This window comes from Ovis canadensis, chromosome 2 (genome assembly GCF_042477335.2).
Source record: "Ovis canadensis isolate MfBH-ARS-UI-01 breed Bighorn chromosome 2, ARS-UI_OviCan_v2, whole genome shotgun sequence".
NCBI classification, from domain to species: domain Eukaryota; kingdom Metazoa; phylum Chordata; class Mammalia; order Artiodactyla; family Bovidae; genus Ovis; species Ovis canadensis.
The window spans coordinates 214,217,507-214,244,775 of NC_091246.1; the positions used below are offsets into that span (position 1 = coordinate 214,217,507).

At 40.2% G+C, this 27,269-nt stretch overlaps 2 protein-coding genes across 4 annotated transcripts in view; one reads left to right on the plus strand and one right to left on the minus strand.

Annotated features, from left to right (window-relative positions):
- Window positions 1–6,185, minus strand: part of MDH1B (malate dehydrogenase 1B) — a 32,199-nt gene extending 26,014 nt beyond the window's left edge. Inside the window, exons 1-2 of one of the 3 annotated variants that reach the window (XM_069574488.1) lie at window positions 6,042–6,119; window positions 530–642 (exon numbers count right to left, since the gene is read on the minus strand). In XM_069574488.1, coding sequence (XP_069430589.1) covers window positions 530–642; window positions 6,042–6,063 — 135 coding nt within the window. In that variant the 5' untranslated portion in view covers window positions 6,064–6,119. Of the gene's footprint in view, window positions 1–529; window positions 643–5,922 lie in introns of all 3 variants that reach the window. The other 2 variants (XM_069574490.1, XM_069574489.1) reach the window with 2 other exon arrangements.
- Window positions 6,143–24,217, plus strand: FASTKD2 (FAST kinase domains 2). Its single transcript, XM_069574487.1, has 12 exons — window positions 6,143–6,429; window positions 7,097–7,917; window positions 10,844–10,947; window positions 11,843–11,951; window positions 12,223–12,346; window positions 12,604–12,743; window positions 13,835–14,007; window positions 18,748–18,911; window positions 20,566–20,778; window positions 21,194–21,278; window positions 22,952–23,066; window positions 24,014–24,217. The coding sequence occupies exons 2-12, from the start codon at window positions 7,198–7,200 to the stop codon at window positions 24,131–24,133; spliced, it is 2,067 nt and encodes a 688-aa protein (XP_069430588.1). The 5' UTR covers window positions 6,143–6,429; window positions 7,097–7,197; the 3' UTR covers window positions 24,134–24,217.
- Window positions 24,218–27,269: the final 3,052 nt, after the last annotated feature.

Sequence of the window (27,269 nt, forward strand, 5' to 3'; positions counted from 1 at the left end):
CTGCTAAGTCACTTTCAAGTCAAAATCCTGTTTGACTCTTTGTGACTCCATGGCCTATAGTCCGCCAGCAGTTCAACTTCTCCCACTGCACAATTCTGCTACCTTCATTCTTTCTCAGGATGCTGTTCCCAAGAGTACTCCCCAGTAAAGGAAACTCCTTCACCTAAATTTCCATCTCAATTCAAATGAAGGTCGTGTCAAGTAAACAAGTCCCTCATGCCACTAGAAATCAATATGAAGGAGAATTAAAAGTTAAAGAGTGCATTCAGGCTCCGTGGATTCTTATAGGAAAAAGAACAGCCAAATTTATTCTACTTACTGATTAGGGCCTCATTTGTTCTACTAGGCACTAGGAAGAAATATGAATAATGTTTTCACCCCAAGAAGTAGGGATTTATTAGTATCAAAATATCAATAGTACATGAACATTCAATACTGGAAAGCTATCTGATACACTAGCTAGTGTTTAATAAAACCGGAGCACACTTTTATGTGTACGTGAGTTTAACAAACTATAAAGGCCTCTTACCTCCCAAACATCAGGATGTTGTGTAATTTTATGTATCCGGAAATCAGGAAGATTCTTTTGTAAATAATCTGCCAGAAGTTCTGCTTTCGCATAATACGGGCAATCAGCTCTACCTAAGAGTTCAAATTAGCAATATTTTCTTTCATCACAAGGAAATCATGTAGTCCCAAGCATTTGTCATATAATTATGGAATTAATCACACAGTTACAATGTAGTTTATATAGAATTATAGCTTAAACTGTCACCACATAAACTTTTGACTTTTCTTATATATATATATGGCAAAATAGAATGAATTTCATAGGAGAGCAGAATCATAAGTTATAACATGTAGAAAGGAAAAAAAGACTAATGAATATTTATTCTCCTCCAGTTCTATTTTAGATCTCAGATCCTCTAAGAGACTGCCAGGTTACTAATTAAGCATGAACTGCTAATAATGAATGACTCATTAGTAGCAACAAAAAGGCAACGTTTAAAGGGAGGAGTAGTAAAATTACCGGAGGATCTGATATGTGTGGCAGGAATGCTGTGGAAAGTGGAAGTGGAGGGAGAGAGAAGAGTCTGGGATACCTTTTTGGCGTGGGTAGGGTGATCCCGACCTTACTAGAGAAACTGTGGGTGCGAAGGTTCAATTATAGGCAAGTGCAGTTGGAAACGTCTGTAGTATATCTGAGTGGATATGACCATCAGGAAGCTGCATGTTCAAATCTGAAGAGCAGGCCTCATGTAATGGCTTAGGATATAGATTTTGCAGTCATCAACACAGAGAAAGTGACAGCCACCAAAGTGGGTGGGATTGAATGGACGTCTGGGGCAGGAGCCAAGGGCAGCACCCTTTCTATGGCACTCTTCCCTGGTTACTCCCAGTCACCAGTTTTTCAACCTTTTCATGACTTCTAAGTCGTCAACTCCTCTCAAACTCCCCCTATTAGCTTCCCTGTCTAATTCAAATCCAAAGCTCACGAATTCAGACCACTCTCTGGCTCTTGTCTTAAATTCTCTTGCCTCACTGTGCTTCTGGCAAATTAGCCCTCACCCTGGATAAGCTCAATAATCTGCCTTTTCTGTGCCTGAGTTCCATGTACTTGGCACCTCTGGATAAACATGGTAGAACAAAGCAGAAGAGTCACTATAAATTCATGGTCACCAGTCTCAGTTGGCATCACCAACTCATGGACATGAGTTTGAGCAAGCTCTGAGATTTGGTGATGGTCAGGGAAGCCTGGCATGCTGCAGTCCATGGGGTCACAAAGAGTCACACATGAGTCACGCACTGAGTCTCAGTTGGCTCCCAACTCTTTCTGGAGATCCCTCTGTTTCCCTTAGCAGCTCTCTCTTCTGATCTCTACAATTACTGTTACAAACTTGGTCTATTTCCTTCTCTCCAGTATTTTTCTGCAATATCAGAAGATGATAGAAAATTCTGCTTTCTGCTTTACACAAACTAAACCAAATCATACAAAAAGGCATCAGTTGGGAAATCTCTCAACCTCCTGCCATGAAACCTATCGGCCTGTCTGCATCTAGACTCATTCTTACCTTCTTTCTTCTATTTGATGGAAGAGGGGTCCTACCTTCCGTCCAGGTCTAATCTCACCACTTATGATCTGAACACCACCCCTTTCCACTTCTATTGGTTACCTCTCTAACATCTTAGCTCTGCTTCTAATGGCCTGTTTCCATCATATTTAAATATACCTATTATATTTAAGTTTCTCCTGTCCTAACATTCAGAAAATGAAGATCATGGCATCTGGTCCCATCACTTCATGGGGAATAGATGGGGAAACAGTAGAAAGAGTGTCAGACTTTATTTTTTGGGGCTCCCAAATCACTGCAGATGGTGACTGCAGCCATGAAATTAAAAGACGCTTCCTCCTTGGAAGAAAAGTTATGACCAACCTAGATAGTGTATTCAAAAGCAGAGACACTACTTTGCCAACTAAGGTCCGTCTAGTCAAGGCTATGGTTTTTCCAGTAGTCATGCATGGATGTGAGAGTTGGACTGTGAAGAAGGCTGAGCACCGAAGAATTGATGCGTTCGAACTGTGGTGTTGGAGAAGACTCTTGAGGGTCCCTTGGACTGCAAGGAGATCCAACCAGTCCATTCTGAAGGAGATCAACCCTGGGATTTCTTTGGAAGGAATGATGCTAAAGCTGAAGCTCCAGTACTTTGGCCACCTCATGCGAAGAGTTGACTCATTGGAAAAGCCTCTGATTCTGGGAGAGATTGGGGGCAGGAGGAGAAGGGGATGACCCAGGATGAGATGGCTGGATGGCATCACGGACTCGATGGACGTGAGTGTGAGTGAGCTCCAGGAGATGGGGATGGACAGGTAGGTCTGGCGTGCTGCGATTCATGGGATCACAAAGAGTCGGATATGACTGAGCGACTGAAATGAACTGAACTGAACTGAAGAAATAAAAAGCCAATGACTCCCTTTAGCTATTGCCTCCTACCTGCTCTTTTCTATTAAAGCTTTTTGAAGCAGTTCTTTACATTTGCCATCCCCAGTTCCTCACTTCTGTTTCTCATTCCACTGCAATCTGACTTTTCCTATAATTCTTTAGAAGGTCACCAAGGACCTTCATGTCACTAAATCCAATGGATACTTTTTGATGCCTTTCTTATTGACCCTTGGTAGCATTTGTCTCCCTTCTACTCAAAATACCCACTATGGCGGGGGCATTCTTCAGGTGTTTTTTTTCCTGCTTCTCTGGCCCCTCCTCATTATACTTTTAGGTTCCTTTCATTTATCAATTCATTAAAAGATTAGCATTCTGCAAGACATCTTATCTTCATTCTCTATGATTCTTCCTGTATAATCTCCTCCATTCTCTTGGTTTCAAGTAGAAATCTGTATTTTCAGTTCAGAACTATTTCCTTATCTATCTTTATATGCTTGTATTTTTTCAACTCCTTATCTATCTTTATATGCTCTTTCTTGTATTTTTTCAGCTCCTTCTGAATGTCTCATAGGCACTCAGCATGTTTATGATAGTTTTGCCACTACTCCCCCACTATATCTGCTCCTTCTTTTATGTTATGTCCATCTACCCAGTTATTTGGGCTTCCCAGGTGGCACTAGTAGTAAAGAACCCACCGGCCAATGCCGGAGACATGGGTTAAATTCTTGGGTTGGGAAGGTCCCCTGGAGGAGAGCGTGGCAAGCCCCTCCAGTATTCTTGCCTGGAGAATCCCACGGACAGAAAAGCCTGGTTACAGTTCATAGAGTCGCACTGAGTCGGACATGACTGAAGTGACTTAGTAAGCATGCACCCAGTTATTTAAGGGTAGTAGGAGTGCTACAGTATGAAGCCTGCTTTTCTGCTTTTTATCAATGACTTACCATCTACCCAGTTATGCAAACTACTGCTAGAAAATAATTTTAACTCTTCCTTCCTCCATCCAATTAAATATCTAGTTCTATAGATTCTGTCTCCTTAACATCACCCCAATCCATTCAGTTCTTTCCAACTCCATTGCCCACCATTCCAGGTAAGGCCACCAGTATCTCCTTCCTGGACTACAGTATCTCACTGAACTCTGGATAACCAATCTTTTTCTTCTCACATTGTAGTAATAACAGATAAAATGCATATTATATATTTGCATTTTTATATTTTGCATTGTCTTTTGCATTGATTATGTATTTACAAAATACAGAATCAATGTATTTTGCACTGATTATGTATCTCCTTTCAAAAGCCTTCCATGTACTTTGGATAAAGTTTAAAATACTGAACATGGCTCACAAGAATCTTTTGATATATTATCTGTGGCCTCAACTGATAATAGTCCCTTCCTTGTACTCTATGCTTCAACGCTACTAAATCTCTTTCAATTTTCTGCTTATATTCTCCATCATTACCCAACTAGTGCTCCTCATTCCAGCCCTACTCCCAGCTACCCATGCCTAATTTACTCTCTTCCTTATAACTTCCTCTCTGACAGGTTAAGCACCCGGTGGCTCAGACGATAAAGCGTCTGTCTACAGTGTGGGAGACCTGGGTTCGATCCCTGGGTTGGGAAGTTCCCTGGAGAAGGAAATGGCAACCCACTCCAGTACTCTTGCCTAGAAAATCCCATGGACGGAGGAGCCTGGTGTCCATGGGGTCGCAAAGAGTCAAACACGACTGAGCGACTTCACTTTCACTTTCTGACAGGTTATGCTCATCTTTCCGGACTCTGATTAAAAAATCCCTTTCTCCAGGAAGTCTCTGCCTAAATAAGGTTCCCTGCCACTGCTACTGCTCTGATAGAACCTAGCCTGGCCATTACCACAAATGCTTCTTTGCACATTTGTTTACCACTGTCTTCCCAGCATACAGTCAGTCATTGCTCAAAAATATTCTGAATGAAAGAAGAAACAAAGGAAATAGGTTTCAGGCGGATGGGAGATGTCAATTGTGTTGACGCTTCCAAGAGGTCAAATAAGACAATGACAGACAGCTCCTGTAAGAGTCATTGGTGATTTTGATGAGGGCCATTTTGGAAAGGAGACAGAAGTAGAAACCAGATTTAAGACCTGGAGATAGAAGAGCAGTCTACTCTTGAGAAACTAGCTGAGAAGGAAAGGAGACAGGTACAACAGCCTGTTGCAGTAAGACACTCTTTGGTGGTTTTCTGGATATCAGTCCACATTTCCAATCTCTCTCCTCCATTGCTGACAAGGTGGATTTCCTAAAATGCAAACTCATTAAGATACCGGCCTGCTTAAAAATTTTAAATGACTCCTCATTGTTCTCAAGATACAGCTCAAACACCTTCGCTTGGTGTCCCTGAAGGGCAAAGATCTGACTCCTCCTCCCATTCTTTTTTTTAAGCCTTAAAAAAAATTATTTTTTATTTTTAATTGGAGGATAATTCCTTCGCAATGTTGTGTTGGTTACTGCTGTACAGCATGACTCAGCGATATCCCCTCCTTCTTGAGCCTCCCCCAACCCATCCCCACTTCTAGGTCCTCACAAAGAATCACTAGCTATCTATTTCACACATGGTAGTGTGTATACCTCAATGGTACCCTCTCAACTTGTCCCAATCTCTCTTCCCTCGGTGTGTCCACAAGTCAGTACTCTATGTTTGTGTTTCTATTCATGCCCTCCTGCTCCCATTCTTGACGCAGGTCCAGTCACTTCCTCCATATCCAGGGACTTCTAGCCTCTATCCCTTTCTCTGGAATATCCTCCCTACTTCAAACTTTCATAAATCAGCTCGTGTCACACTTCTCAGAGCCCTGTGCACATTTCCCTCATTGCGTTAACCGCACCATCAAAATTGTTAAGTGCTACTGGATCCCGTGAGACCAAGAGCACCTCGAAGGCAAGGATGTCTTTCCCTTCACTGTATCCTGCTTCCGGCAGTGTTTGTACACACTGCTCAATTTACCTTTTTGAATGAAAGCATAATAAAGCCTGGGTGGCCCATATAGAAGCTGGGGCAGCCACAGGAGGTGGGCAGTCGTCGGTGTTTTGAGCGATCTGCGGGTGTACCGGGGTATCACTCACCCGCGAGCACGAATTTGGCCATGGCAAAGCCGGGACCCTGGGCTTGGGACCGCGGCTCCACCGTTTCCAGGTAACCAAGCAGCCCAGGACTTGGCGCAGGCGCACTCGCCAGCTGAGCGCGGACTCTGGCGCCCAGCTGGAAAGATGTTGGGGTGCACAGTTATATATTGCTACTAAAAGCTATGCGGTCTCCCTCGTGCCTGTTCCCTGCGGCTAAGAAAAAGTAGTCATTCTTTTCGGTAGGCTTTCTTCACTCTAAATATTTCCAACCGTCCGCGAACAAACACTTTTTGACCTACGAGGGATCCGTAAAATCTCGCGATTCGCTCAGTTCGCGGGGAAACTGTCATGGCCGCGCCTGTCTACAATCACAGGCTTCTACTCTAAGGTGAGTGGAGGACGAACTTAAGCGGAACAGTTGGTTGTACTACGCCTTAGACTTCTTGCCTTTCGGAGAAAGGTCTCCGAAGTTGCCCGGGAAGTAAGTTGAGGGAGGTGGGTTCATACCAAGAGGCCCGGCTCCGGAAGCACGGACTCCTCACACCGGTTCTGAGACCTGGTGAGACTGGTTGCATCTCTCTCCCAAACGCAGGCCACGAGCAAGCATCACTTCAGTTTGCTGCTTCCTCCCCTGAACCGTTGTGCTTGTCCAAGGCCTTATTTTAACAGTTCGTGTTTAGCTGCTGTTAAATCCTCGGGTTAAAAAGTATCCATCACGGTTAAGCCCTTAATTTTTATTGCCGACATCTCCGTAAAATCTCTTACTGCAAAGAAAGCTTTATATGAAAACGTTCCCGTCAGAAACCCACTTTTTTTTTTTTAAGACTTATTTATGCATCCACTACTTCCAAAGTAACCTTGCTCCTTTAAGACTGTGTATACACATTGTGGTAGAGGTGGAAGAAGCCCGTATTTGGTAAAATGGTTTTACCCTTTTAAGGTAAATCTTAATGTCTCCCTAAGTCCCCACTTTAGTCTCTGTTACATGGGTTTTATATTTTTAAGTAGAAATTTTACTCTAATTTTTATTTCTCTTATAACCCCTTCCCCTGCAGGAAAACGACGGCAGTCATGAGTTTTTTTTCATATGTAGAAGCGATATGTGTGTCATCTTGATAACTTTAAAGTCTTTTGAAAGTACTTAAGTAACTAGAAAATGAATAACAGAGCGGGTTCCTTTTTATGGAACCTCAGACAAGTCAGTACTTTAGTTCCAACAGGCAGAACTGTGAGGCTATGTCCTTTGGCATTTTGCAGACCAAATATTACTTATTCAAACTGGAACCGAAGAAACCTCTTAAATACCTTTGGTAATAAAATGCATTCATCTACTAGATATCTGTTTCAGGATGCTTTAATTTTTAAATCAGAAGGTGATGGCTGTCAAAAAAAGGGCATAAGCACGGTAACAGTATTTACAGTTGACAAACTACGTTGTCCTAGAAGACTGTCCTTTGATTCAAAACACTTTCCTGTCTCTGTTAATGAACTGAAGAAAAGCTTTCATCAGGAAGCCTCTGATGAAGATGTTCTCACCAAGAGAAGAAAACCAACCCTAATCAGCAGTAAAAAACTGTCTCAGGAGTGTAATTCCCTGAGTGATGTGTTAGATATATTTTCAAAAGCACCTAAATTTCCCAGTAGTAACTATTTCTCAGCCATGTGGACAGTTGCCAAACGCATGTCCGAGGATCAGAAGCGCTTTGAAAAACAATTGATGTTTAACCACCCTGCGTTTAACCAGCTGTGTGAACACGTTATGAGAGAAGCCAAGATCATGTATTTCGACAACCTGCTGTTTAGTCTTCATGCTATAGTGAAGCTTGGGATTCCTCAGAACACTCTGCTCGTACAGACTTTGCTGAGGGTGGTCCAGGTAAAATCAAAAGGAGGTGTGAATATACTCGGTTTAGCAAATCTTGAAAGAATGATAGGAAGTAGACATATAGCCTCCTTGAATGAAACTTATCATTGGAATGGTAGTTTACATTTCTTTCTGCATAGAGTCTAATATTCTATTATTTAGATACCTCAAGTTAGCAAGATCTTTCTTTTGCTTTAGAAGTTTATGAACACTTGCCCCATTTTTCTTCTCCGGAGTTGAGTAATAGTGAATAAGCTAAAGGGGGAAGAGAGACAAAATATACAGGAACAGGTTGGGTAGTTGAAAGGAGGAGAGAAGGGAAGGGAAGGAAGCTAGTATTTATTGACTCCCTATATACCGTTTACTTGTGTTGTCCTGTTTAATCTTCACAATAGCTGTGTGAGGTTGGTGTTACTCTAGCAGGTGAAGAAAGAGATATTGTTAAGCAACTTGGCTAAAGTCACAACTACTGAATTTATTTATTCACGCAATAAGTGTTCATTGGCTGTCACCTGTGGATTAGTTATTACACTTGTTACTAGGGATGTAAAGATATGGAGAACATAATTCATGCCTTTGTAATGTAGAGGGGACAACAGATACTTTGTAGGCAATTACAAAAATAACCAATATTCATTCATACATTTATGACATTGTAGACACTACGAAATTGTAGCACTGATCATTGGGAATACAATTACAAAATAAGGGCCACATAGAGCTTTTAGTGCAATGAAAGAAAAATATACACAGTGTGTAACCAGGGGCTTCAAACCTAGTTGGGAGAATGCCTCCATGATGGGAAGAGGTGATGGGGGAGAAGGATACAAGATTACTGTTTGAAGCAGTGATATATACAGAGTTTGAAAGGAGGATGGTCTCATATAATTCTCAGTGTAGCTTTTAAAAGTAGTTATTGTTACTTCTTCCTGATTAGGAAATTTAGGCTTAGAGAGGTTAAATAGCTTGCCCAAGGCCACATATTTGTTAATGTCACCATTTGTAGGTTTTTGATAAATACTTGCTGGTTTAATGAACAAACACCTTGTCATAGTAGAGCTAAAATTCAAGCCCAGTAGGAGATGATGTCTAAGCTGAATGCAAGGGATGGCCAGCAGTCAGTGAGAAGGTTGATAGCAAAGGAGATGGTGTTTCAAGTAGAGAAGACTGTATGTTCAAATCCTGGAGAAAAGGTTGGGGAGCTGAAAGTAGTTCACTGTGGTTGAAGTACGGATTATTGGGGTTATGAGTTTGAGGGAATTGTTAGGAAATTGTTCCTGTGGTTGTCAAGGAGGACGGGTTGGTGTCATGACAGGGCATGAGGTCCGGGAAAAAAGAGGCTGAATCATAAAGAGCCTTTTATGCCTGGCTAAGGAGTTTGCCTTTATGCTATAGGCAGTGGGGGTCCACTGGAGTATTTTAAGCAAAGGTCAAGCTGCTCCAGTTAGTATTTAGATCACTCTGTGAGTGGAAAATTTATTGGAAAAATGAAATTGGGTGGGGGAACCACTTTTAGTTTCAAACAAAGGAGTCAGTGTCCTCTCCAATGTCACTGAAATGACACCAGGTTGGCCAAGAAAAAGAATAGTTTCTTTAAGTAATTGTTTACCTCTTAAGAGTGGGCTCTTCAGACTTTGAAACTCAATGATCATAATTAAATAAAATTTTTTTAAAGATAGGAATTTTCTGAGGATGATCTGACGTGTATCCTATTGAGTTTGTAGATATTTGAGAGTTTTAAACTTTTAACATTACTGTGATTTCCATATGTTTTCAACCAGTAACTAATTTGTATTGTGTGTGTTTATTTAAACTGCAGAATATCTGTGTTTTTTGGTAGACTCTGTTCCCTATATAGTTACTTAAAAGTAATTGCAGTAAGTCACTTTACCTGGTCAGTGATTCTCTAAATGAATTTTGGACAGGTATTCCCATCATCAGAGTATCTTCATTGGTGAAATATGACCAGTCGGTATTTGGGGTCAGATTATCTATACATATAATTGTATCTCACTAACATGTGGGAATGTTGCAAAGACATTTTAGCTAGGTATGAAATATATCATCAGTGAAGCTTGCCCTTCAAACACCTAGCCAGGTGGTCTTGTCTTTTATAGGAGATATTGGTGGAATGCTATAATGGAAACCCTCTCATGGGAATGAGACCTTTTTCCCTTCCAGCAGTATCCATTTCTTATCAATATCTGCTTCTGATTTGAGGCATTGTGGCTTGTTGGTCATGTAATTTTAGCAAAGGAGCATACATCTTGCAGGTGTGATTACAAGTACTCTTGTGAGGTGTATAGACTAGTTGTGATTAAATTATAGAGCACTAGGTGAGCTGTGCTATTACTGTTCACTTTCTAAATTAGGCCCTTTCTGGAACTAAAGTAATACCCTGATTCAAAGGGTTTGAAAGAAGGATCCAGGGGGCCTGGGTTCCTCTTGAGATCAAGATAGTGGTGGTAAAATGTGACAGCAGATGTGAATTAGAAAGTTTACAACTGAGGTTGCAGTTTGATACTCAGGAAAGAATATAGGGAAATTGTAAGCACAGCAATGTAAGATTCACGAGGGGTGGAAAAACTGTCCTATGGTTTATTACTGCACTTTTCACCATGATGGCCTTCGGTCTCAAGAAGGGGTAAAAATAATGCTTGATGAAAGTTATTTCAGAAGTGGAGGAATATAATCAATGTCAAATCATTTTCGGTGGTAATTGAAAGTGTAAAGAAATTGTTGATACAAAAAGAATGTGTATCAATTATTTGAAAAGTTCACTGATTTTCCAAAGTTCCTGTTTATTGTGGACTGACTCTGAATAATTGGTTTGATACTTAGTCCTTTAGTTGAAAGCATCAGTTCAGTGGTTTTGCTTGGGTGAGGTCATCTACTATGAACTCGTTACCTATAGTGTTTTTTGATTACATTTCAATAGGAACGTATCAATGAGTGTGATGAGAAATGTCTTTCAGTTTTGTCAACTATCTTAAACACAATGGAGCCGTGCAAGAATGTGGATGTTCTTTTGGCAGGATTGCGGTGAGAACTCTCTTACACTTTCTTCAAGTGGCTTTCTCTTTTTCTCTTATCTCAAATCAAAAACCAAGATGAAAATTGAACAACTTTTTTTTTTTTAAGTGGGGGCGTAAAAAACTTTGTTGGTGGCAGTGGCAGTTTGGTTGCTAAGTTGTGTCAGACTCTTGCGACCCCATGCACTGTAGCCTGCCAGGCTCCTCTGTCCATAGGATTCTCCAGGCAAGAGTACTGGAGTGGGTTGCCATTTCCTTCTCCAGGGGATCTTTCTGACCTGGGAATCAAACCCAGGTCTCCTGCATTGTAGGCAGATTCTTTACCAACTGACCTACAAGGGAAGCTGATCTTTAATAGCTTATTAAACTTAAATCTTGACTTTGGAACAGGTGAAGCTAGAAATAATGCTTCTTTCAGGATTCAGTATAAGAAAAAGTGTGGACAACATTAAAATTATCTTAAAACATAGTATTAACATGGGCCGGGGGAAAACTGATACATGCTCAGTTCATAATGGTTATTTGGGCACTATGTGGGGGTCACATGACAGTAGCCCAGCTTGCAAAGGAGGTTGAGTTTTTATAAAATTGATGCACCTAATCTTATGTCATAGGTTTTTGAAAATAATTTTTAATTCCCAATTTCATGGCTATGCATTGGGATGTCTTAATATAATCTCCTGGTATTTGTTTATGCACAAAGATAGCAAAATAATGTGAGAGAAAAGAATACCGGTCAGGTCCTGGAGCTTTCACTAACTGTTTAAACTCTCGTGGGCAGATATTTCATTTTTTTGGGTTTCATATTCCTTGCCTATAAGTAGGAACTAGACCAGCTGACTTTTAAGATTTCTCTTCTTGTTTTAAGATCCTAAGACTGTGGTATTTGTTGTGTTTGATGACAGGATGCTAGTTGATGAGCAAGTTTGGAAAATAAAACATGTCTTCACATTACAAACTGTAATGAGAAGTATTGGAAAAGATGCTCCGATTGGTCTTAAAAGGAAATTGGAGGTAATACTTTCTGAATTTTCTTTGTTGGGTAAAATTTGAAAAAGATATTTCCTGTGATTTGCTATCATCTCCTAAAGTCAGTTTATTAGGAGGACATTGTTGTGCTTTTGGATATAACTTTGCTTAAGTGGAATAATAGAAATATTTATGTGTAGATGTGTTTACATACCTTTATATGTCTGAGTCATTTTGCTCAAACTTTATCCTTTTTTATTTAAATATAAGATTTTAATTTATTTTACCACAAATGATAAAATTTATTTTTCTTTAGATGAAAGCCTTGAAAGAATTAGACCAGTTCTCTGTTTTGAATTGCCAGCACATGTTTTCAGTGCTGGCCGCCATGAATCACCGTTCCATTATCCTTCTGAATGAGTGCAGTAAGAGAGTCACAAGTAAGGGGAATTTTTCTTACATGGTTTATAGCATCCGATCTGTTCTGAACTATATTTGTTTTGTTTGTTTGCTGTTATATGAAAAAATATCTGATGATATCGTTAGATCTAAAGTTTATTTTTACCTGTAATTATTGTTTTTTGTTTTTACAAAATACAGTGCTGTTTTTCTAAAAAAAGTGCTGGGTATATAGTATCTTGAATCTTACAGTCAAAAATTGTCTGGTAATTTTTGTTTATCTAACTCATTCTTAAAGGTAACATCCATGGGTGTCCTTTTAAAATATTGATCAACATATTGCAGTCTTGCAAGGACCTCCAATATATTAATATAGATCTTTTTAAAGGAATAGCAGATTATGTGGCTACAACTTTTGACATCTGGAAGTTGAAAAAAGTAAGTATGTGTAGTTTAGAATAAGTCTCAGAAACTTTCAAGAAATGTATTAATTTATTAATTTGTGGATATCCTTCTCTATCATTTTAAAGTGGTTTAGATTCCAAAATATTCCAATGCTGAATTGGTTTTGAAAAATTAGCTCCTTACAATTTCTGAGTGTTACCTATTATATACTGTTCAACATCTTGATCATCTTTCTGTCTGAAACAAAAATTGTATTGCCAAAGTCTGTTTTTCATAATATTATATGGTACTTTGGTTGGATACTAAGGATTATTTCTGCCTTTCTGTGTTTCCTTTGTTAGATTTAGAATAATAAAAATAGGTAATATGATGGGCTTAAACTTTTTGAAGAATAAAATGTCATTACTGTCTTCTATGTATGGAAAGTTTGCTTGGTTCTTCAAGGGTAAGAGCCTTTAGGTTCAGGGCCTGTGTTAATAATAAAATGTCTAAATGAAGCAGCTGGTAAAAGCTGCTTTTTATAGTGAAGCCGAGGTAACCCTGTTAGATTACTGGCTTAGTTCTCTTTGGAGGTTGAGGTGAATATTGTGTTTACTATGGAAATTGATTTTGAAAAGAGAAGTCCTTATTGTAAGAATGATAAAGAGGGAAATGAGAGGTGAAGTCGAACATTTATTTTAATCAATGTATTTCAGCTCTATTCTCACTTCTAGTATTTAATATTGAACATAGAAATTTTTGAGTTATTTTTTATCTATTAGAATATAGGAAGTGTCTAGGTTTGGAAAGGAAAGCAGTTTGAAATTGACTTGGTCATTTTGAAAAACTTCAGAAGAGGGATATTTAAAGGTAATTTGCAGAGATTTTGTGTGAAAAGCATGTAGGAAAGGATTTATTTTAAATGACATTGGAAATGAGAACCATTGTGTGCTCTGCTTCTCGGCTTATAAAAAGAGGTGGCTTATTAACTTGATATTTTATAAGGGAAAGATAATTACTCCTTTTAAGGGAATATTTTTCAATCAGGACAATTCTGTTGCTATTTAAACTGTTTGAAATCGGAAAGATTTCTGATAACACTGTAATTCTTAAGAAGTTTTTCCTCAATTCTTTCTGTTTTTTAGGTTCTTTTTCTCCTCATTTTATTTGAAAACTTTGGCTTTCGACCTGTTGGTTTGATGGACTTATTTATAAAGAAAGCAGCAGATGAACCTGGCTTCCTAAATGTGAAAAGCCTTGTCGGTATTCTTAATGTATATTCTTCTCTCAATCACTTCTACAAATGCCAGACCCACGAGTATGTACTTGTTCATTTTTACTTTTTTATTGCCGCATATCGTATTTATAGAAAAGATTAACAAAGCTCAATGAGTCCTCACAAGCAAACCCATCCCTGTCCAGAAATAAAGCATAATATTCTTTATTTATGAAGGTAGACAGTTTTATCTTTGATAAAGATACACGCTTTGCTTTTGCTCTTTTGTTGTTGTTCTTTGCAGTGTATTTGATAATTCAGTGTAGGAGACTTCGTTTCAAGCTTTTACCCAACTTATTCCCTTAGCACCCTAGTTTATAGTTCAGTTTTGACCCTAGCTCTTTATTTGGTCCCAAACTACCGCTTTCTGTTCTTTTCATTTTAACTCCAATCATACATTTCTGCTAATAAACACAGCAATTTCTCAGATGTGCCAGACTCTTTCAGACCTTTTCTTTCCACCCAGAACATCTTTCTTTCTCTAGATCAGTTAAGGGTTTGTTAAAAACCAGAAACATATATAACATGTCATTTGTTAGAAGAGTGATTAAAAGTGCAGACCCAGGAGACATCTTGCTTAGGTTTGAATCTTAGTTCTGCCATTCATTATCTACTTAACTTTACCTTACCTGTAACTTACCTGTACCTCAGTTTCTTCATCTGTTAAAATGGGGATGAATAATGACTTATTTCTAATCATAGTGTACAATTTAATAATCATTGTTATGAGGATTAAGTGAGTTAACCTGTGTCAGAATCTTAAGGTAGTGCCTGATACACAGTAATTATTAGATTAAGGCCTTGAAGGAATAAACTGTGGCAGTTCTGAGGGTCTCAGTGGCAGGGTTCACAGGCCATTTCTTGGCCACCAAGTGGCTTGGCTCCCAGCTTATGCAGTGGTTAAGAATCCCCCTGCCAATGCAGGAGACGCAAGAGACACAGGCTCAGTTCCTGGGTTGGGAGGATCCCCTGGGGTAGGAAATGGCAACCCGCTTTAGTATTCTTGCCTGGAGTATCCCATGGACAGAAGAGCCTGGAAAGCTACAGTCCATGGGGTTGCAAAGAGTTGGACATGGCTGAGCAGCTGAGCATGCATGCCCAGCTTGGCTCCATCAGCTTTTTGTCCCTGTGTTTTTTTTTCTCAAGATCTAGATTTACAGAAGAGAAAATCTGATTGAGCGAATTTGGGTCACATGCCCGTTTCTTTGGCTCTGGTGATCAAAGAAATGCTGGGCCAAGAAAAGCAGCTGCTCACTGTTCCCTCCATTGTTCCAAAAAGACTCACTTCCTATATGTGTCCTGTGCTTTCCTTTATGTCTCCATCAGAGCTCCTGTGCTTGTCATGTCTTATATAAATCTCTGGTGGAACCTTGACACATAGCTGCAGTTATTTGTCAATAAACCTCTCTCCACAATTGCAGAGCTTTCTAGTGTCAGACCCAGGTGCCTGTGTTTCTAAACGTAGCACAGAGCCTGGCACAGAATAGACATGAAATAAAGGTTGGAAAGATTCTCCCCAAATTCAGCCTTCCTCTACTACCCACTCTTGGTTTTATTATGAAGCTGGCTCCTATGTTCCTCCTGCCCCTTCTTGACAAATACTGTTAAGATGTGAAAGTGAAAAGTGTGAAATTGTTAGTCGCTCAGTTGTGCCTGACTCTTTGCGACCCCATGGACTGTAGCCTGCCAGGCTCCTCTGTCCATGGGTTTCTCCAGGCAAGAATACTGGAGTAAGTAGCATTGTTAAGCTGAGTAGTAATTAAAACTCCAGAAACAGCCGCATGAATTCCGTAGAATTCACAGAACAAACACTGAATAGTTAGGGAGTTTTTCAGTTGACTGTAGGTGTCCCAGGAGATAATTTGGTCCAGTAAAATTGTTACGTTGGAAATAGAGGATGGATAACAAAGGTAACCCTAAGTAGCTACACAGGTTAGGAAATTCAACAAAACACAACTAGGAACAGGTCATACTGAGGGGGAACCGTGAATGTTGTACTTGTCTGCTCTGCTCTGCTTTCGTCTGACTCGTTGGTTCTCAATTGGCCATGGTTTTGCCTCCTAGGGGACATTTGGCAGTATCTGGGGACGTTAGTTTTTGTGTGGCTGGGGAGGTGGGGGGAGAGGGTTGTTGTACACTCTCTAGTGGGTGGAGGCTGGGGATGCTGCCAATGCCCTACTGTGCACGAGTCAGCACTGCAAGAACGAATTATCCAGGCCAGATTGTCAGCCGTGCTGAGACTGAGGAACTGCGGTTTCACTCTACCCTCCTACCTCAGCATTTCTCCTTTGGAGAAGTAGGAGTGATAAGAGTCGCTAATAGATTGAGATTAATCAATAAGAAATTCCTGAATGTCCATGAATGTGCAGTTGCCTGAAGTTGGTATTTTGAGGACTATAAATAAAGAAGTTTGTGTTCTCCATCCTTCTTAGGATAGAGAAGGAGGCAAGTCATGTATATTGAGAGGAAGGCAATATGATAGGTACCAAATGAATGCTTTATGGAGGAAGGAGAAAGGAAGATGGCCTGCTAGGGTGGAATGGCAAAGGTTTTAGGAGCAGTAACTCGAAGCATTTGGGAAGTGAGTTGACTGGAAGAGATGGATTAGGTAGGAGAGTTGTAGAAAATTTGACTTAGCACTTTGTATATCCACATGCTGTTCCTTAATCATTTTATTTATGTTATGGCCTCTGGTAAAGAGAATGTGCTAAATCTAGAATATCTTCCTGGGTTTGAAGCCCTAGGAAGACCTAGGAAGAAAACATGTACCATTTCAACTCTGTCACTCTAGTCCTTTGGTTTCTTCTCTTTTTGATCTGTGCTTGCCACCCTGTAGATAATCCTGGATTGCACCTCTGGCCATCAGTGTGCTCCTGAGCTCCGGGTTGTGTATGGTCACCGGAGATTCCACAGGGGTCTCAAGATCAGTAATTCTGAAAGTCAGCTCATTCTTGGTCTTTTGTTTGTTTTGTTTACTGTTTATCAAGTACCATGTCAAGTGTTTTTTTTTAAACCACTTTGTGTGCTTGGCTACTCATTCATGTCCAACTGTTTACAACCCATGGATTCCTCTGTCTATGGGATTCTCCAGGCAAGAGTACTGGAGTGGGTTGCCATTTCCTGCTCCACTCTATTGAGGTATGAGTAACAGCATGTAAAGAGCTGTGCGTATTCAGTGTTTACAACTTGGTGAATTTTTAGCTGATTATTTTTGACTCTTTCTTTTCCAATAATATTATCCTCTTTCTCCTCTAATTGTATTTGTTCATTTAGTCAGAAAACTTGTATTAAGTGCTTAGGTACTTAAGACAAAAGTGAGTAAGACATAATCCTTTTTTGCCAGATGATTCTATGTAATGGGTAACGTAGACATAAGTTGGCAATTAAATATAGCATGAACATGGAAGTGGCGGAGTTTTGTACAGGTTACCTAGGGATAGAGAAGGAATGTGCCAGGATGCTAGCCTGGTGAAGTAGAAAGTCAGGGCAGATGTCAAGTGTCCTCCCTGGAGGAGATGGTACCTGAGCAGATCTTAAAAGATATAGGAGGTAGCCATGGAAAGAGCATCTGGTGTAGAAAGGACTCTATTCAAGTCAGGAGGGAAAGAAGCAGCGGACTACGTGCAGGGAATGACGCAGACTGCAGTGTTGCAGAAGGTGAAGTGTGGCACGAGGAGCGGGAGGGGGGATCACCCCTCGGGCTCCAGACCACCCCTTGTGGCTGCCTCCTCCAGACCCCCATCAGCTTCTCCTTTGCCTCACTGTTGTCTCTAGGACCTACCACAGCCTTTCTCGTCATCCATCTCCTCCCGCCATGGGATCTCCCAGTCGATCTCAGACATTTCCCTTTGTGGCTCACTGTTACTAAGGGCTTACTTCAGGGCACACGTACCCTGCGCCTCACTGGTCACTTAGCACAGCGTGAATAGGATACACTTTCAGGGCTCCCATTTCTGTGCTTAGTTTCAAGTGGTCTTTGCTTTTGCCATCTTTTCTACTTACTGTAATTCTCCTTATCCCCAAAGCCACCCTGTCTACATTCTTTCCTGTACACTAGCAGAGTACTTTGCAGGCACTACTTTTTTTTTTCTGGTATAATGAAATATAACTTAGGCCTTAAGAGTCAAACTGACCTGGGTTCAAAGTGTGTCTCGGCCCTTTATTAGCAGTTTCACACTGGGCCCATGGCCTCAACTAACCTTGATTTCCCTTCTCTTCATCTGTGCTCAGTTATCCTACATAACCGTAGCTGAGGTGGTACGATTAGGCCTGTGGTTCTTTCAGCTCAGAGCATTAATAGCAACAGAATTTTAATAGGTTATAAACCTGTAGTGGCATTCCAGGCCTTGTAGATTTACTCAGGATAAAAGCCTAGCACCGTGGTTAAAAGGCTCTGGACCCTAACAGCTTGGATTTCAGGGTTGGCCCTGCTGCTTCCTGGCTGTGTCCCTTGGACGAGTTACTCGACCTCACTGAGCCTATTTACTCATTTTTCTTATGAGGATAATAATGACATCTATCTCATAGAGTTTGAATGGGAATTAAATGAGTTAAAGCCTATAAATATCTGCTCTATGTAAGACATACCATGGCAGCTCACCTTTACTGAATGTGTGTATTTGTTATGAGAGTCAGCTGACCTGAAAGATGTGTGAAGACCTAGTGCAGATGCAAGCCTGATGGTTTTATCCACTGAAAGCCGTTGGTCCTGTGACACCTCACTAGCGCTATTATGATCTTGTCTTTTCATTTGTAAGCCAAGTTTCTTTTCTGCCCCTCTAGGTTCCTAGAAGTTATGGCCAGTGCTCTGACTGGTAGTCTTCACCACATATCTTCTGAAAACCTGTTAAATGCAGTGTGTTCATTTTGCTTTATGAACCATTTTCCCCTGGCCCTCATTAATCAGCTTCTTCAGAAGGACATCATTGATGATCTGCTGACGTCAGGTAGGATGTCAGTGTGCAGTGTGACTGAAATAAGGCAGTACTGCCAGGCTACCTGGTGATTCTCAATAGGGGCTCAGTTGCAGCAGTGTCAGTTAAACCTTCTGGAGCAGGTGCTCCTAATGAAAGGACCAAAGATAGTGACGTCAAAGGGCCATGCTTTAAGCCAGCAAACCTGTAAAGTCAAGTCGCTCAGTTGTGTCCTACTGTTTGTGACCCATGGACTATACAGTCCGTGCAATTCTCCAGGCCAGAGTACTGGAGTGGGTAGCCTTTCTCTTCTCCAGGGGATCTTCCCAACCCAGGGACCGAATCCAGGTCTCCTGCATTGCAGCTTTACCAGCTGAGCCACCAGAGAAGCCCAAGAATACTGGAGTGTGTAGCCTATCTCTTCTCTATTGGATCTTCCCAACCCAGAAGTTGAACCAGGGTCTCTTGCGTTGCAGGCAGATTCTTTACCAACTGAGCTATGAGGGAAGTCCCTGTGGAGCCTCCTTTAATGACAGACCCTGCACATAGCCGGCAGGAGTAAGAAATACATCGTCACTGTTTTTTTTACTTACACTTTATGCACCTATACAAAGACTAAATGTTCAAGTTGCTCTTTATGTCCATATCAGAGGTATTTATACTTCTAATCTTTACATGTCACATTTGAAGCCAAGTTTAGTCAACTTTTGCAGCTATAAAGCTTTGCCACCCATGGTCTATAATGAGGGCACAGCTGTTAGATTAAGAAACCAAATAGTTAGCAAAGTAATGAATTTATTTACTCTTAAAACCAAAATTAATTGTCTTTTACTATAAAAGAAGGAAAATCAGGGACTTCCCTGGTGGTTCAGTGGCTAAGACTCCACGTCCCCAATGCAGGGGGCCTGGGTTTGATTCCTGGTCAGGGAACTAGACCCCACATGTGCAACTGAGACCCGGTGCAGCCAAATAAATAAATATTATTATTATTCTTTTTTTTTTTTTAAGGGAAAAGCAGTATCAGGCTTACGCCCATGTTCATTTGCTTCATCGTGTTTGACTCCTTTGCAACGCCATGGACTGTAGCCTGCTAGGCTCCTCTGTCCATGGGATTCTCCAGGCAAGAATACTGGAGTGGGTTGCTGTTTCCTGCTCCTGGGAATCTTCCCGACTCAGGGATCGAACCCAAATCTCTTGGGTCTCCTACATTGGCAGGTGGCTTCTTCACCATTGCGCCACCTGGGAAGCCCACATCTGGGAAATAGGGTTATTTGAAATCCTTTTAAAAACAGTGGAATGAAATTTCAGAGTTGAAGTGTGGCAGAGGAATACTATGTGCTGATTTTTCAAGCAGTCTAATGTAGGGAAAGCAGCTGTGAACCCAGGAGACTTGAATTCTAGTTCCAACTTTGCCCTTAGTTAATCAGGGTGCGTTTTAATATTCGTGAGCATTTCCTCATCAGTTTAGTGACGAGTGAGGAAATTTTTCAAGGAAAAATACTTGAAAGGTATTTTAAACCTTAAAACCTTATCAGGTACAGGCACAGATCTACACACTGTGGGAACTTGGGGGACATAGAGAAATCCCTCCTGATAAGAAGCAAATAATCAGAATTATAGGTACATTAATACAGTTTCTTTAATGTGACATTAATATTTTTCTTAACTACATTTTTTTTTTTTTTAGGTGACGTGGAGAGGAATGTTCACAGGCTTCATGTTGTGGCTGCTTGTCTAAAACTCGATGATGCTCCTTGTCACAAGGACCTGGACTTGGCGTTGCCACAGTTACCCCCCACAACCTTCTGTCCACAGCCAAAGGTTGCCGCAGTGCTGAGTGACCTTCTGGGGGAAGGGTGCTTCTCACAAAGTGTACAGTTGCCACATAATTATTTTATTGGTATGGGACTTTATACGAGCTTCTTCTGTTTTACTTTATATTTATTTTTTTCTGACAAAAGATTAGGAGTTTACTGTGGCAGCTTAGTGTGGTGCAGCGTTGGCCCTGGAGCTGGACTACCTGGGTGTGGATTTTCACTCCCCGGCTTACTAGTGCCCTGCTTTCAGCACTCGCAAGCCTCTTTCCTTATGTGTAAAATGGCAGTAATAATAGCACCCACCCCATACGGTTCCTGTGACCTACAAATGAGACAATACATGTAAAATCCAGACTAGTATCTGGCACATGTAAGTAAGCTCAGTATACCTTAGCTGTTGCCATTGTCATTATTGGTAGTAGTAGTAGTCATTTTTAAACAAAAAAAAATCACTGAGCAGTGTTTGAAAAATTAGTATCAATTTTTTTTTTCTTCCAGATTTTGAAATCAGAATGGATGCTAACCGGACCCAAGTGCATCCATTTTCTGATGTGGACGTGGTAACTTCTACAGATATTCAGAGGTTGTTTACACATACTCATCTGCTGAGCTGTCTGTATTTAAATCTTAATTCTCAAAGACTTTGTATTAAATAGCAGTAACAATACAAAGACTTTCTATTTGTATGGAGCTTATTACGTACCTAGGGATGTCTCATCCATTAGTCTACTCTTTAGGTATATATGTAGACACTGCAGTTGAGGACCGTGGGTTGGAGTTGGCCATTTAATGAAACAGGCAGTTCTAAAAAATTAGGATTTAAAGCTAAACAGTGCAATCAAACAACATTGACATAATTGAAACCATCAGCACAGTGTGAATTTTTGACAAGATAATGAAATAGTGATCCTAAAGAATTAAGACTTCTACCCAAATAAAATACCCAGTATAAATATTTTGTTCTACCAGTCAAACCTATCAAAAGGTAGAAAAACTTTAGTTTTTTAATTAAGGTATATTGTATATGGATCGAACCATATTGAGGTTAATTAGAAGTAGTTGCCTTGCCTCACACAGTACAGAAGGTGTCTCTGGGATAAATTGATGCTGCTCCCCAAGAGCACGTTCTGCCTTGTAAGCAGCTGGATCAGGTCGTGTTGCACACACCCTGTGTTCACACCCCATGTTCAGTCAGCCTTTGTGGAATGGCTTTGCTAGTGCCTGCAGGGCACACAGAGCTGAGTCAGATGGATCCTGACCCCAGGCGACTTACATCCCCTACTGCTTTGTAGGACATGAATACGTAGAGAGAGGTACAGAAAAAAGTCTGTAGGGATTCAAACTCTTTATCTGCCCATCACTTCCCACTCACAGCTCTGTAACTTTTGCTCCTTTGCAAATCCATCTACATTGCTCCTTGGCCGTCTTTTTCAGCCTCTGTCTTCCCTATACGTGGCGCCTATCTCCCCTTAAGGAAAGCCTTTCTCTCTGGCCTCATTGGAAGATCGTTTTTCTTTTTCTGGAATTCAACTGTTCTGGCATAATTATATAATGTAATAGCTCTCAGCCTAAAGTACTGAGAAGAAATGAGAAATCAGTGTTCCTTTAAAGATATAAAATTTATTTCTCTTTATCTCAGGTAACAGAATAGTATCACAGGAAACAGTAAGGATACAAATGTCTTTTTCCCCCAGTGAACTTAATCTTTCCAAAAGGCCGTGAACAATGAAAAAAAAATTACACCTTCAGTTTTTTTTACACATACAGATATTATCTTTTCAACAGTCTTGTCTATCTCTTGTTTTTGGTCTCCCTATCTTGGTTTTTAAATGCTTCTCTCTTGGGGAGACAATATGTGCAAACAGAGCATTTTCCATTTAATGTTATCTACACCAATACTTCTAGTGGCATAAATAATTATATTTAGATCAGCGATTACCTCTGTATAAGAAAGCCCTAAAATGGGTGCTTTCATATCTGGAAATTTTCCTCATGAAGAATGTAGCCATTCTTAAAGATGGTTAAGAGATACTATTTGTATAAAACATCTTTATAAGCTTTTGGTTCCTAAGTAGCCTTCACATACTGAAATGTCTGCACAGGCCAGGTAATGAGGAAGTGAAGGGCTAGTACAGGAGGGAATGGTGAGGAATGTGGTCAGTGGAGGGCTCAGCTTTGAAATCTCCAAAGAACAAGAATACAGCAAGGTGGTACACAGTCATCTCATTAGTAACTAGTTTGTCTTTTTGTTTTCAGAGTAGCTGTACTCTGTGTTCCTAAATCTGCTTACTGTTTGGATTCAACCCACCCCAAAGGATACCTTGCTATGAAAATGCGGCATTTGAAAATAATGGGTTTTCATGTAATCTTGGTAAGAAAAATTGCAAATGAAATAATCTTCAATTACTGGTATTCATTCTGCCAGGAATGTTATGGTTGAAGTTGGTTACCAGGACTAGAAAAACTGCCAACAGTATTGGAATAAGTGTTTTGCTTATTGTTTTCTTTGAAAAAGAACATTTCTGGTACATGATTTTGTTTCTGCTCAGTTGATTACTAGTCATTTACTCGGGGTTTGATAATTTAACCTTTTTTTTAAGTGGAAAAATGTAAATAATATATTTTCCTATTTAAGAACATGAAACCGTATTCAGTTTCTAGGTTATCTTAAACAGGAGAAGAAAAGATGTTGATTAAAGCTTTGTTTTCATGGGTCAGTGTGAGGCCATTAAGGATATTTCTTACTAGAAAATGCTGGAGGGTTGTAAGAGGATAGTTCTTCCCTCTCTGTACTTCATTTGATTCTGAACACCAAAACTTGAGTAGCCTCAAGATATCTGTATGGAGTGAGGACCATACAAATAAGTTTATATTTATATTAATGTTAGGATTGATCTAAATGCCAGTCATTTGGTCCTGCATATAATGTGAAATGTAAACATTTGAATCTTCGTTATGATACTTTAGTATCTAAAACTGGATCATGCCTGGATTATCAAAGTTAAGATGGCCCGTTTCTCTAATGAGCTAATCTGTAACACTTTTTTTTTTTCATTTTGGCTATTATGTATATTCTAAGGAAGATTATCCCAAAAAAGAAATGTTTGCACCCTTTAGAGGACCTTTAAAGTTTTTGTAACTTTCACTGTGAGAGCTTTCTTCAGCCCTAGTATATATAGTCATAACTAAACTTTTAAAAATGTGCATAAATTGTAAGTGGTTGGCTTGATGTTATTTTAATATCCTTGGGTGTCAAAACTAGCTTTTATATGTCATCATCTTCCTGCAAACTGATTATTTTCCTCTTTCTTTGGTAAGGTCAATAATTGGGAGGTGGAAAAGCTAGAGATGAAGGATGCAGCCGCAGTTTTGAAGACTGAAATCTACTCACCCAAAGCACTGTCTGCTGCTGATAGACATTTGCAAAGCACATGTTAGAGTGAAAAGCAACCTTTTAGTGTTTGGAGACCTGAATTTGTAAAAATAACTTTAATAAATACTATCATTCAGTTGTCGATGTAATTTACCTGACTGCTCACTATCATACAAAGTGTTACTTCAGTTCACTGTTAAAATTAGTGTTAAGAATGAAAGAAATGTTGTTACTGGCACTTTAGAATATGCTGAGAAAATTCCAGAAGGGTCATCTTTGCAGTAGTACCTATTCCTTCCAGTACCCAGATACCCGACAGATTCATGAGCTGTAGATTTTACTGTTTCTCATTAGCTTTGATGCATTAAAAACTGGTTTCTCAGTTGTGATGGTTTGCAGGTAATTTGATGTGGGCAGTCCTCGGCTTGGAATCTAAGCTATTTTAGGACTCAGTTATGGACAACATTTTCAAGCACTGGCCACAAAGCAATTGGACTAGGTTCTCCAGTTCAGTTCATTTCAGTCACTCAGTCGTGTCCAACTCCTTGCGACCCCATGAATCCCAGCACACCAGGCCTCCCTGTCCATAACCAACTCCCGGAGTTCACTCAAACTCAGGTCCATCGAGTCGGTGATGGCCTCCAACCATCTCATCCTCTATCGTCCCCTTCTCCTCCTGCCCCCAATCCCTTCCAGCATCAGGGTCTTTTCCAATGAGTCAACTCTTTGCATCGGGTGGCCAAAGTATTGGAGTTTCAGCTTTAGCATCAGTCCTTCCAGTGAACACCCAGGACTGATCTCCTTTAGGATGGACTGGTTGGATCTCCTTGCGGTCCAAGGAACTCTCAAGAGTCTTCTCCAACACCACAGTTCAAAAGCATCAATTCTTCGGTGCTCAGCCTTCTTCACAGTCCAACTCACATCCATACATGACCATTGGAAAAACCATAGCCTTGACTAGACAGACCTTTGTTGGCAAAGTAATGTCTGTGCTTTTCAATATACTATCTAGGTTGGTCATAACTTTCCTTCCAAGGAGTAAGCATCTTTTAATTTCATGGCTGCAATCACCATCTGCAGTGATTTTGGAGCCCCCCCAAAATGAAGTCTGACACTGTTTCCACTGTTTCCCCATCTGTTTCCCATGAAGTGATGGGACCAGATGTCATGATCTTAATTTTCTGAATGTTGAGCTTTAAGCCAACTTTTTCACTCTCTAACTTTCATCAAGAGACTTTTTAGTTCCTCTTCACTTTCTGCCATAAAGGTGGTGTCATCTGCATATCTGAGGTTATTGATATTTCTCCTGGCAATCTTGATTTCAGCTTGTGATTCTTCCAGCCCGTGCTTCTTCCAGCCCAGCGTTTCTCATGATGTACTCCGCATACAAGTTAAATAAGCATGGTAATAATATACAGCCTTGAGTACTCCCCCTATTTGGAACCAGTCTGTTGTTCCATATCCAGTTCTAACTGTTGCTTCCTGACCTGCATATAGGTTTCTCAAGAGGCAGGTCAGGTCATCTGGTATTCCCATCTCTTTCAGAATTTTCCAGTTTATTGTGATCCACATAGTCAAAGGCAAGTTAAAAATGTATAAAAATTAAGGAGGTAGCATGTTAAAAATGAGTGAGTATCGGACATCTGCAGTTGTAAGAAGCATTCCAAGTGGAAGTGGTTTGTGAACCAAACTAAGAGAAACAGAGATGAGATAACACAGATAGCAAGGAGTCCAAATTCCTTAAGACTGATAGGCGGTGGGTTGCCTCTTTAAGGTCATTCCTTTCTTCCTTTCTTCCTTTCTCCCTCTTCCCCTCTGCGCTCACCGTTTCACAAATTCTTTTAAACTAAATATATATAGCTGAACTCTTGTGAGCCAGACCTGGGGGCTATTTTTCAGTTATGTGTGTAATTCTTTTGTGGAAATACTTGTTCACATTTGTCATATGCCTGTCTGTCTAATATTTGAGTTGCTGGGGATATAGCAGGTTTTACCATGTGTGTGTTGGTATTATTTTACCTGCATGCAAAATTCTGAATGTTTGTGCCTCACCCCCTCACCACCCCTGAAATTCATTTATTGAAACCTAACCCCCACTGTGATAGTATTTGGAGGTAGAGCTTTGGGAGATGACTAGATCATGAGGGTGGAGGTCTCATGAACTGGATTAGTTCTCTTACGAAAGAGGCCTCTGAGAGCTCCCTATCACTTCTCCCTGTGAAGTCAATGAGAAGATGACCATCTGTGAACCAGGAAAGGGGCCCTCACCAGACAGAATCTGCCTTGATCTTGGACTTCCAAACCTCTCCCACAGTTATTTGTGAGAAATAAATTTTTGTTGTCTATAAGCTGCTCAGTCTATGGCATTCTGTTAATGTCAGCCGGGATGGACTGAGATACCCCAGATACACAGACAGATACACAGTGCAATTACTGAACATCTTACTCTGTGCTGGGCACTGCTAAGCATTTGGGTATATTCTCCATTATCTTAACTGTTGTGACGTGTAGTTGCTATTAATCTCTTGGGACCCTTATTTCCTCTTATCTAATAAGAGGATAAATTATTTATAAAGGCTATATAAGTAGGATAGGACTGGAATTTGAACCTGAGCTCGTACGGAGTTACAAGAAAAGTAGTTGAGAAACCCCAAGTTGGCAATAAAAAATCTCTAGCAATATGACTGCGTCTGTCACAGGTTTTATCAGCGTATCCTCCCTGCATTTAGAAAAGGTTAGAGCCGAAAGGAAACACATCAATCATTTAACCAACCTCCCTCATTTTATGGATGAGGAAGTAAAGGTTCAAGAATTTGATTTTTCTGGAGTTTCAGCCACATCATTGATTTCCACATTATTTCCTTTTCTGCTTTGTGCAGCTTGTGTATTAGGAAATCTGGACTTTTATTCCAGATTGGACATCATCTAGTTTTACATACTTAACCAAATGATTTAATCTTATAAGCTTCAGAACAAGAGTTGAAATCTATTAGGGAACTAAAATTTTCATTCTTTAAATAGTAAATACATGTGTAAATTTTTTCTAATGACTTAATTATGACTCATTTTCAAAGGATTGGACAAATTTATGGATTCTTTGGAGGAACTAGCATTCCTCTTTCACTGTTATTACTAGTACTGGCATTCTTCATTGCTGTGTAGTCTGAAAAAATCTTGTGAGACTGAAGGTATAGAGGGAAG

What these genes read in the sequence shown, in the direction of transcription:
- FASTKD2 (XM_069574487.1), top strand. Translation starts at nt 7,198, where the DNA reads ATGAATAACAGAGCGGGTTCCTTTTTATGGAACCTCAGACAAGTCAGT. An exon ending in GTTCTTTTGGCAGGATTGCG is followed by an intron (nt 10,948 to 11,842) that starts GTGAGAACTCTC and finishes GTTTGATGACAG; the next exon opens with GATGCTAGTTGATGAGCAAG. An exon ending in GTCTTAAAAGGAAATTGGAG is followed by an intron (nt 11,952 to 12,222) that starts GTAATACTTTCT and finishes ATTTTTCTTTAG; the next exon opens with ATGAAAGCCTTGAAAGAATT.